The sequence below is a fragment of the Protopterus annectens genome, chromosome 1.part2 (assembly GCF_019279795.1).
Source record: "Protopterus annectens isolate FY-2018-M chromosome 1.part2, PAN1.0, whole genome shotgun sequence".
Taxonomy (NCBI): domain Eukaryota; kingdom Metazoa; phylum Chordata; order Ceratodontiformes; family Protopteridae; genus Protopterus; species Protopterus annectens.
The window spans coordinates 652,299,629-652,312,252 of record NC_056727.1 but is presented as its reverse complement, the minus strand read 5'-3'; the positions used below and the strand labels follow the sequence as shown (position 1 = coordinate 652,312,252).

The 12,624-nt window shown below is 35.2% G+C and overlaps 1 protein-coding gene across 2 annotated transcripts in view; it reads left to right on the top strand.

Moving 5' to 3' along the window:
- KIF26B (kinesin family member 26B) overlaps positions 1–12,624 on the top strand; it is a 1,779,156-nt gene that overhangs the window by 1,120,599 nt on the left and 645,933 nt on the right. For both annotated transcript variants that reach the window (XM_044058109.1, XM_044058116.1), the window contains one exon: positions 4,119–4,302. In XM_044058109.1, coding sequence (XP_043914044.1) covers positions 4,119–4,302 — 184 coding nt within the window. The remainder of the gene's footprint in view (positions 1–4,118; positions 4,303–12,624) is intronic.

Genomic DNA, 12,624 nt, shown 5'->3' with positions numbered 1-12,624 from the left:
TTTATGCCCACAATTGGCTTTGTTTTCTTCGGGTGATAACTTGGCCCTGACAGAATTAATTGATCTCATATACATTAAAGGATGTACTACAATCATTTCTTGCTGTTTGTGATATGACAGGTGTTGTAGATATCAGGAGCTGCTGTCACTACATTTAAGGATGGGGAACTTATGTTCTGCGACTAGGGTATATTCTTTGTTTGATACAGGCCCATGAAAATCTGAACTTAGACCATTCTATGGTTCCTTTGGGAGTTCTTACATTTGTATGCTAAAGATCTTGTTCAAAGGTCTACCTTGTGCAGTTATGTTTTTAAACATGGCTTCCCCAAAGGAAGCTGCTTTTTATAGCCACATACTTTAGAAGTTAAGTATAATAATTTATTTTTAATATTTATACTAAAAATTAAAATAAAAGCTTTTTTACTGTGATTGCTGGATGCAAAATGTATGTCCTCTGCTACCAGCATCATCATATCTAGCAAACTGGTTAAGTAATTCAGAGGGCATCATATTTACTTAGTCTAATTAACAGGTTGGACAAAAAAAGGACTTAAGATGCTGCAACAGAATACCTAAAGCAGCTGTTATGGCCAGTTTTATCTTACTGAAAAAGGGTGAAGAGGACGGGTGCCAGAAAATCTGCTATAGGATTGACATTTGCAAACTTTATTTTGTTTTTATTTACTTTTTTTGTTGCTTATTTAGGGCAGACATTATTCAGACCACAGAATATCATCATCTTTTCATTCTCTCCACATCCACCAACTAGGATTGTTGTGACGGTCAACTGAGAAAGTGTGTGTGGCTATCATCTGTGAAAGTGTGTATTCTTCAAATCTTATTTTCCCATAAAAGTCAGTATTTTATGGGAAAATATGATCAGAATGTTAACTCACTTTGAAGGGACACTACAAAAAAGTAGAAGAGGAATGCAACTACTGCATTCTGTTTGGGGCCTTTTAAAATGATCTTTAACCTGTTTACTGTGCTATGTTCATACTAGCAAACCAAGATATATTTCTGTGGCATAACATGGTAAGCTAGTTTTTCTGCTTTATAAAATATTGAAAAGGACCTTAGAACTTTTGGAATGTAAAATGTTGCAATGGGATTTTGTTTTATCCTTACTTCTGATATCAACAGTCTTCTTAAATATATAGTTCATTGATTTGTAAATACAAATTCAGATTTCTAATTTCTTCAGTGTTGATTCTGATTTCAACCTATTAACAATCTTCCTCTAACATTATGTGAGGCCCTGTGTACATTCCATTATGTGAAGCCCTGTGTACATTAACATTTTATCTCCTATCCTTCTGTCATTGTTTAGAATTCTATCTCACACTGCCATTCCTATTTATATTATAGATTTTTGTGTCATTTTTCTTGCTGTGCTGCTCTTCTTCTTCACAGCTTTGTTACAAGTTCCAAATGTAACCTTTTTTATCATAGTCTCTCACATTCTTCCTCATTGGCTATCTGTCCCTCTGATATACAATATTTTAATTATGGCATGCCATTTATCATGTCCATCTGTACCTTTGCAAAACTGATTTTCTTACTCTATTTCTCACATATTTTATCTAGTGCTGGACATTGTTCTTTATGTGAATGCTGTCCACCATGGTATCCAAACTTTTTTGTAACCGTTTTTACTGTCTGTTGAGCTTATATATACATTTTACTTTTTGAATTTGCTTATTTTACTTTACCCTGTTTTTCTTCAAGTTTGTTTCTCTTCACTATTGTAGTTATCTGTTTGCTTAGTTTTCTTTTCATCCTTTTATTTTCATTGTTTAGAGTTCTGATGTCCTCAGTGATCTATTAAAGTCTTACCAGCTTGTGTAGGGTAATTTCTGGCTCAGCCAGTGCTTTTCTTCTGAACCTTCCATTGTTATTAGAGTTAGTTTTCTGGATTTGGATTTCTTACGTAATAATCAGTAAGCTAATCTTCTAGCTAATGATCTTAGCCTGTTTAAGTACATCTTTACTGACTCATCTACCTTTAGCTTGGCAGCTTTAAATTTATTTATTTCATAGCTTATACTTGCCATCAGTTCAGGTAGCTATTTTGGTTTCTGTCACATACATTTTTTTATGTGGTGCTGTTCTTGCTTTTTAGATGCTGTAAACTTGTCTTCTGTAATATATAAAAGTAATTAGTTTAGTGTGTCATCTCTAGAAATTTTTCAAGCAGGAGCAGAAATGTTGAACTTCTCTACCTACTTCTTGTAGTGTGAGCTTGTATTGTGGGAGCCGGTTGGGGGTATGTATTAAAATCTTTGATTTTGATTATCTACATGCTTCAGATTTATATCTTTCAACCTTTTTGTAGTGCTCCTGCATGTGTTTTTCTTAGGTATCCATCTTTATGGCAGTATTGTATAAACATTTGCAAATAAGTTACTTCACTTTGGTTCCATGGCATAGACAGATAAAGCTCTGACTGTGACTCAGACAACAGGAGTTTGCACAATGCCTCAGGAGCTGACAGAGCCAGGAAGAGGAGGAAAGAGATTCAAGGCAGGACTATCGCAAACAGGAGGAGGCTTGCATCCAATGTAAGACACAAAGACCGAGGGAGATGGGCGTGGTATTACTAAACCAGGCCAGTGATGGCAGTCCTTATTTTTGTGTGTGTGAAAGCATGTAGATGAACTAGGAAGGCATATTGCTCCTTGTGATGACCCACCACTGGACCAGTAATCAAGTAGCCTCAATCTTCACCACTGGCAGCAGTGGGGGATGTATACTGGGAGGATAACAGGTACACACACACAGTATTTCCAGATGCAGCTCTCTGCATCAAGTGCAGTTTCCCTTAAGAGCACACAGAGACCACAGTGAGTCAAGTCCTGGTTTCTCCCTCTTTCTCCAGATCCCTAATAAGACTCCCCACTGGCACAGCTATAGAGTTGAGATCTCAGCTGAGTGGCCAAGCCAAAACCTCCCAGCACACTCTCTGTCCAACCACTGCTTCATGTCCCTGCCCCATTAGGTGACATACACACACTTTTTGAGGTTTGATTTACACACACACCTGGGAAAGGCTGGTAGAGGTTTACTAGCTATGCCCCCTTATGCCAAGACTATAAGGTAGTTATCACTGCCACCAGCTAAATCCGTATCAGCTACTTTAAGGCCCTAAACAAAGGGTGTCCAATCTTACTGTGTAATATTAATATTAATGCAAATGGTAGTTTGGAGAAGACCAAGGCTATTAGGAGTAGCCCACACAGTCTCACCAAATAAATATGCAAGTACTTTCAAAACTTAAATATCTCTAGACAGATTAGCCACAATGAAAGGTTTAAATATATTTAATAATAAATAATAAAATAACAAGAAAATACTCAGTTAATAATCACAGTGACATCAGAGTTCAAGTGGTACTGCTGTGTTCACACCTCAAGCAAAGTGCATCTGACTAGCGGAAATTATCCAGCTATTGACCAAAAAATATTGGCTGTAATTTTAAACTGCTTCCATCCATTATTTAATGTTATCTGCATCTGCAAACTAGTTGACCTTCCATCAGAATGCAACCACAAACTGAGTTTCATTTGCTGTTAAAGAAGATGGCTAAGTTGTACAATGGCCATTTGTGTGATTGTTCATTATGGAATGGTGATACTGATGCTGCATTTATGTCATGCACCCTCAGTTGGTGAACATACATTTGGGTGGGTGGATTCATAAAGGTTACCACAAAATGTTCACTATATGTATACTTTGTGTACACCTTTTGAATTCAAAAACAGCCCTAACACAATGTTTGTGCTGTTTATTCACTCAGATAAGTTACACTAAGTGTACACATATTACACTTTGTAATAACCGTTATGATTCTAGTCTATTGTGTCTGTAGCAGGTTGTCAAAATGGTAATCCATGTAAAATGAATCATCAGTCACTTGAGCTGTTGAATATAAGGTCTGTCAGATTTTTGCTAGGTGGTTGGACAGGGTTTAGTTGAGTTTCTCCTGTGATGCACCAGAATTCAAATTAATAAGAAAGCACGTTTTCTGGGTTGTTACAAATATGCTTACAGCTAGTTACTACAGATCTGCCATAATTAAACAAAATGTTATATTCATTTTCTTTTTCTCACCTTAGAGCTGCTCAGAAGCTGAACTTGTCTTCCAAAAAGAAGAAGCATCGTTCTTCTCCGTCATATGCTTTGGATCCTCCACTGTTCCCCACCAACTTCAGCAGAACCCTTCAAATATCACCTCCTCCTGCACCACCATGTTTGCTGAGGGCAGTTGGCAAAGTGAAAGACAACCCTGGCCTTGGAAAGGTAGGCTTGATTTCCCCACCACAGTACAAAGAATCTGGTCAGAAGGGGAAAACTACTGAGATTGTTTATCATACCTGTGTACAGGAGCCCGAATCCTAGAGTGAGAGCAGGTCTGTATAGTATATTTCCACATGCAAAATGTATAGGCTACTCAAGTATAAAACTAAAATATTCAACTGTTTTATTAAAAACAGCCAACAGCAAAGAATTAAATGTGCACTGGAGTCTAGCTGTGTTCTTTGCAAAATGTATTATAAATAATTGTAAAAAATGAAAAAGTGAACTCAACATATCTGTTATCCTTCTTTTAATGTCTGTTTTGGTACATAATTCTCAAGCTTATTAGAGAAGAAAGCACTCATTTCTTAATAAATATAGAATATAATGATGTAACAAGCACATTTCAGTCTGTTTTTTTGTTTTTTATTAGTTCCTAGTTTAACATGCAGTCAGCTTCAGTTGGCATTTGTTGTTCTTATTATGTTAGTTTACTTTTATTTTATTGAGCCTTAGGATCTAATAAAACCACATAGATGAAACCTTACTGATTTGTTAGGAGAAAATGCCCAGCTGTGATACTTCTGAGCTTGTGTCTCGGAAGTAACACCTGGTCTGGCTACCAAGGTCTTTTTCACTTTGTCATAGTTCTGACATTCAGTCTCTTCCGTGACCATAATGGCTTTTAGAAGGTCCCTGGCAAGCTGAGCTGGAAGGATTCTTGACCAGCCTCTTCATTCCCAACTTTCCTGGCTGGCATACTGCTCAAAGGATGTTGGGCATCCTCCTCCCTGGTCAATTGCTTAAATGATGGAACTGTCTTCGGCCTTGCCAAGGCTATGGCAATTGATGCCAAACTCTGCTGCAGCAGCAGTGGCTTATTGCAGTTGCTTAACAGCCTTTATCTTGGTGGAAAGGCAGGTGCAATACACATGTACTCCCTGCAGATGCTCACAGCACACATCATAAAATGGCATAAAGTAGCTTTACTCACAGCACACTCCAAAGAAATGCTGTATCACCAGATGGAGAGAATTTATTCAAATGCAATGACTTTGTACAGACAATGAAATGTGAAAAGCTCAGGATATTTGGCATAAAAAGTCTGACAAAAATGCTTGCTACAGTCCATCACTCTGTTATATAAAAGCACTAAAGTCCACCAACTTATAAAAAAGTTCACAGCCTTTATTCCAAATGAAAATGAAGGCCAAAAAAGGATGTACTTGTTTAACGGTGTCTTTCTAATTGAAGTCCCTGAAAGTCCAGCAGCCCTTCTCCATTGGATTCCATTGCTCACCAGTAGCATTTCACTTCTTAGGCGTCTTGGAAAATGTCCAAGTCTTCCTTTCATGAGCACATCAAATGTTTATTCTAGCAGCGTGTAACAAAATCCAGTGCTCCAGGCAACTTTCCTCCCAAATGGGAGGTCATTTGTTATGTTTCTCACTTGTATATGTCATTTAATTATGTAAGTGGTCTTATTAACACAACCAAGCAGTAATCCTCTTCGCCTAATATGAAAAAGGTATTGGCTGATTTAAGGAACATTTCTCCATATAGTCTTTATCCATACTGTTTACATCAGTTTTATTCGGGTGAGATCCACCACATTACGTCATTTTAAAAATGTGAGAGAGATGTATGTGCGCGTGTGTGTGTGTGTGTGTGTGTGTGTGTGTGTGTGTGTATATATATATATATATATATATATATATATATATATATATATACACACACATGCACAAACACACACACACACACACACACACACACACACACACACACACACACACACACACACACATACACACACAAACATAACTATATATATATATGTGTGTGTGTGTGTGTGTACACATGTGCATACACACACACACACACACACACACACACACACACACACACACACACACACACACACACACACACGCACATTCACAGAGAGTGTAGAGGCAGATTCCCCTACATGAAAGGGTGCATGGGGTCTGCTCCAGTGCCAAAAAAACTCTTTTACTATTACCCATTTGGCTTGTAGTACATTTGTTTGAACAGTCAGCTGGCAGTGACCTGTGAGATCTGAGCAGATGATATGCAAGCTCATGTAGTAGTTTTGTTTCCTTTAATATTTATATACAAGTACAATTCTTTATGAATTTTGGGCATGCAGTGTGGTGAAGGACTAGTTCACCTACCAGGTAAATGAATGTAGATAGATAGATAAAGTACATATAAACCATGTGACAAAGTCATAGACAATGATTAAACAGATGCATGAATAACTTGGTATTGGACAAGAATGGACTGGAATGTTGCGGCAGGGATTTATTGCCACGTTTACAGAGTCAAGCAGTTACAGCTTTGGAACCCAGGAATTGCCTACAGGGTTGAAGAAGACTACTGACAGTAATTAGGCAGAACTGGAACTTGGGATTCATGTGTCTGATTAGCTAAAATCAGCACTAGAAGAATACAGAGCATTTGGGAGTTTGGGTTCCATACAAGAAGTACTTCTAGTAGGAAGAGGGAAACAGTGTTTCCATCATGCAAACATTGATTTGTGCCCATTTCTGATTACTGCAACTCAGAAGAGGTACGTTGCCAAAGTAGTTTGTTAGGAGAGTGGCTAAAAAGAATGGGCAGGCTACATAAGTAAGCCCTTTCAACAATGATCAATACATCTTAACATGGGGAGCCTAAGAAAAATGAACACTGGGAGAAGACATAATACAAAACCAAGCATCTCACTCAGTTAATTTCTCTTTAAATGAAGAAAAACAGAAGACTATAGAATGAAGGTGGGAAAATTGTTAGGGGGATGTGTTGCAGCATTGCCTCAGTGAGAAAGCTGTGTGTGTGCAGCGCAAGCTACCAGAAAAGATAATAGAAGAACAAACTGTAGAAATGATGACCTTCTGGGAGGTTAATGATACATTATTAGTTAAATAAGGTGGACGTCTGGGGCAAACTAGGGGTCAACAAAGCAGACTAGGGAGAACTGATTCAACTGGGTACAAAAACAAACAAAAAGTCTTGCTTTGTTTAAAAGTAGTGGCTGTGTTGTTTCTACAGTACGGTGATTGTAACATAATTTCAGACAGACGCTTTGAATGCCAGTCGTTACAAACAGACCTTCATAGTTTATTAAGCCTGCCTGTTATCTTACAACCAGTTTTTGCTATCCACATGGCAGGTATTAAAAGAGATGAGCAATATTCTAGCTTATATAAGTTTCTCACTAAATGTGTGACTTTGTTACAGTAATGTATCAGTATTCTGTGGCACTGAATCATTATTTCAGAATTTTGAAAGTTCATGCACTTTGTGGGTGGCCACATTTTTTGTTTTCATCCTGTGGATTTACAGTTTGTCATCTTTCAGTAGACACATAAAAGGCTATAGTGACACATCATTGAGTGGAAGAAGAACATCTTTTGTCAGAAGCCAAAGTGTTTTAACATACATAAAGCTTAAGCTGTTCAGGAATTTCTTACAAACCATCTTAACAAGCTGTTGAAGAGATTGGTATGTGACTTCAAAGACAGGAGGCTATCTGAAGCCAAGTTGTTTGGTAAATGGCTATATTGTACCACTCTACTGGTGTTCCGGAGCCCTTTGGCAGCAGCATTGCTTTTTAGAATGATTAACTCTCTGGGTAGTTGCATGTTATTCCATTTTTGGATCCCAGCAGGGAATATTGATTTTTATGTAATAAACAAATATTTTGGATTGCAGTTGCCATGTCTTGGTATGGTTGCCAAACATTTTAGTTTGTCTTATTGCTATGACTAAAATGCACATATTGTAAAGTATAAATATTATATTGCAAAATATAAATATGTATGGTTTTGCATACCTCTCTGTTGGGGTACAGAATGTATGAACTTTAGCTTCATGTTTCCTGAGCAGTTTTATGTTCTTTGTCATATAATGAAGTCAGCTTGCTAATCTGATGTAAGTTTTATTTACCTGGCTCTTGCTTCATCTAGGATCTCAATTCACAGTGTCTCTTTATATCTGATTATCCGATTCAACAGTCACCCCCTCAAAAAAACCTATATGCTTTAATGAAAACAGAAATTGGCAAAATCAGAGAGAGACTGGATAAATTAAATGTTCACAAGTACAGAAATCTTATGTACTCCCTTTAAATAGAAGAGAAATGTAATAAAAGCTGTAGTTGAAAAAAAATAAGTCTTATGTATTCCCTGTATCTTTTTTTCTGTATAGAAAGACAAAGATGTGTATGTATATATATATATATATATGTGTATATATATATATATATATATATATATATATATATATATAGTTCCACTTTGAATCATCGAATGTTCAGAACATCAAAATTCTGATCATCGAGACCAGAACATCGATGTTCAGAACATCGAAGGTTTAAAGTGGAAGTGCCAGGTAAGTAAAATCGTAGAAATTTGGGTGTGTATGCAGGGCAGCAAGGTGCCCTGCATGGAGTGTATGTGTGTGTGTGTGTGTGTGTGTGTGTGTGTGTGTGTGTGTGTGTGTGTGTCTGTGTGTGTGTGCACCATCTGAGTGTTGGCATTGCAGGTAGGGTACGGAAAATCTCCCGTTTAGCGCTACCGCATATAGCGGTAAATGGGAGATTTCCCTTACCCCACTGTAGTGCGATCTCAGAGTTGGAATATTAAAGTAGGGGGTGGGGGGGCACATCCCCCCATATGGGGGGTGCAGGTGGGCAAAGCCCCCCTGCATAAAATAGTTTTTGCACGTTTTTTGTTTTTGTGTGGTTCATTTTGAACCTTCGATGATTAGAACGTCAATGTTCTGAACATTCGATGATTCAAAGTGGATCTATATATGTGTATATATATATATATATATATATATATATATATATATATATATATATTTGACTGAAAGCTCATTTGACTGACAATCATTTTAGTTGGACCAAATGACTGAAACTTCAACTCACTGACACTTCATTTGACTGACAGTTCTTTTGACTGACAATTAGTACTGGCAGTGTCTAGAGCACTGTAAGGCAAGTAAAAGAAATATGTCCTTTTCCCCATTGTAGTGGGACCCTGGAGTTAGTATATATAGTTGGGGGGGAGTGGGGGACACAGCCACTCGTGAGTGGACAAGGTGATCCACTGTGGCAACCCCTAACTGAGAAAAGCAGAGAGAGAGAGAGAGAGAGAGAGAGACGGAATGTTGAAAAGCAGGTTTGAGTTTTAAGCTGCTGTATACAGCTATTTTCAGAATATTTTCCTGGAGGGTCAAAGTTATTTTGTGATGCAGAACATGCTGAAGATGAAATACAAATGTTTGTCCAACATAAAGTGAATTATCAAACAGACGGAGAGTTATCAATCAGAAGGGGATTCTGCTTCTTACTCTTCTTCTGATAAAGCTCATAGAGAGACTATGCCAGTGAAACCTTTTCAAATGTTCTAAAGGAAAATGCTTGAGAGGCAGAAAAAAGTGCAATAGTTGACTAGAGACACCAGAAGTATGTTAGAAATGAACCAGAGACTGGAGTTGGAAAATACAGATCAATAGGAGGAAAACCAGCAACTTGTACATTAATGAATAAATGTGGGATTACAAAGCATCAATCATATTTGTGAAAAGTGTTAGAACAAGAAAGTCTGGAAATATAGAACTTTTTTTTTCCTTCATATCTTTTTTATTGGTTTTCAATAGTATAAATACAATTTTTAAAAATAAAAAACAACGTAATATCAAATTTTAACAAAAACTATATACAAGGTCCAAAATAGATACCAAATCTTCAATAAAATTACATTTTATCTAATAGTTTTTTAAGCTTTATCCAGGCAATTTGTTTATGAGTCATGTTTGAGGAGTGTAACATAGCTGTTTGTAATTCCCTACTACAAATAATCTTAGTAAAAGATATAAATTCCTTGAATGAGAGGTTATTTTTACATTTCCAATTTCTAGTAATAGTTTTTCTTGCTATAGCAAGTAGAGTCCAAAGGAGGTTCATTTGATTCAGTGGGACATACCTTGGCATTGGTGCATTAAAAAGTATCATAGAATCAGAGATCTCACATCTGTCCAACCACAAAGCTTTAATAAAATTTTTAAACTCCATCCGAAATGTGGTTATTGTTCTGCATTCTAAAAACATATATGCCCAGTCGGCATCTATTAGCTCCTCGCATCTCCAACATCTATTAAAATCTTTCTTGCTTATTTTAGAGGCTTTTTTTGGTGTAATAAAACTTCTATGAATGAATTTCCATGTAAAATTTTTCCAATATGTGGAAGAAGAAGCATGGTAAACAGATCTGAGAATTAAAGTTTTATCATTTATATGTATTTGGGAGTTATTGAAATTGTTGATATATTTCCATAAATTGTCATCTAATATTATTTGATCTGATCTAAGAATGTTGTAAAATCTTGACAATGAGATACCATTATTATAGCCTATATTGGTGAAGTCAAAGAGAATGGATAATTTTTTGGGGAGGTCTGTTATAGCAGGAAAATGATGTCTTTTAAATTCCGTTAAAATAAACTCTCTGAAGATTTGAATATTTAACCAGTTATTTTGGTAGATATTATACCTGGCTAAAAGGTAGATAGTATCATGAATATTATTAGTTCCTAAAAACTGATGCCAGAATAATAACCCATTTTCTTCCATAGTTTTTATTTTCATCATGTTAAAGGAATCAAAGCATCCCTTGGTTAAGATTATTGGAAACATTAGAATGGACAAATTGTTGTTCAAAAGATTCTTATTCATTACTTTTTTAAAATTTTGTAAGATATATTTAATTGTAGGAATAAGATGTGATTTTTCCTGCTCATTGTTGAAGAAGAATTCTTTAATAACTATAAACAGCTTAATATTTTCAGAACAATATATGTTTTTGAAAAACTTGTCAAATTTAGTTAATAGTATTGTTTTGTGTAAATTTTTCCAATTTGAATGGTATTTTGGACTTAACCACAGACTTGTTATATTAAGAATAATAGCATCAGCATAAAGCTCAAAATTTGGAAAAACAATCCCTACTTCAATCCAGTTTTTATAGTGCCAATCATATTTAATCCTTGGTTTTTGAGGATACCATAGGAATTTAATTAATATAGTGTTTATGTGTTTAAGTTGTTTTCTAGAAGTTGGAGCCAATAGTGTTTGAAGATAAAAAAAGATTTTTTGGTAATAGAATCATTTTTATCAGAGATAATCTTTCTTCTATAGTAAAGAACATTTTCTTCCATCTATTAATGTATTCTGTGATTTTATTTAATAAAATTTTATAATTTATATTTATAGTGTCTTTCCATTTAGACAGAATATGAACCCCTAGATATTTCAATTTATCATTGGTCCAGTTAAAGTTATTGTAATTAGATAGAGTGTTATTAATTTTTTTATTGATGAGAATAGTTTCTGTTTTGTTTTGGTTAAATCTAAGGTTTGAGATTTCCTCAAAGAGTTTTAATGATCTGATAATGTGGTCAATAGATGAATCAATATTTCCAATAGTTAATAAGATATAATCTGCAAAGAGTAAAATTTTAGAAGAATAGTTCTCATTAACATCAAAACTTTTTATGTTTATATTGTTTCTTATAAAATTAGCAAATGGTTCTATTGCTAATGCAAATAGTAGTGGGATAGAGGGCAACCTTGTTTAGTGCCTTTTAGAATTTGAAGTGGGAAGTGGGCCAGATAAAAAAGCATCGATTTTTAATATACGCTATAGAACCTTCATATAATTTTTTTAACAAGTTTAAGATTTCCGAGGAGAAATTATATTCTTTTAATACCATAAATAAGTATGTCCAGTTAATAGAATCAAATACCTTATCTAGATCTAGACTGATGAGTGATAATTCTTTTTTTTTTTTATTTGCAAAATCTATTAAAGTTAAAAGTCTAATAGTATTATCCTGAACTTTTCTGTTCAGTATAAAACCTGTTTGATCATTGTTTATTAAAGTCGGCATCATTTGATTTAATCTGTTTGCTAAAATAGACATAAATATTTTATAATCTATATTTAATAGGGAAATAGGATGATATGATGAAACAAATTTGGAGTCCTTATCTTGTTTTAGAATGGGAGAAATTAGCGAATATTTCCAAGAAGGACAAAGTTTGTCACTTATTCGAAATTCCTCAAGTGCTTTCATTGATATCTTCAAAGCGGAATCAGGGAAAATTTTATATAATTCACCTATTATGCCATCAAGACCAGGGGCTTTATTATTTTTAAGATTTTGTATTCTTTCTTTAACTTCTATTAATGATATTGATTTAAGTAATCTATTATTTTGTTCTTTAGAAACTGTATT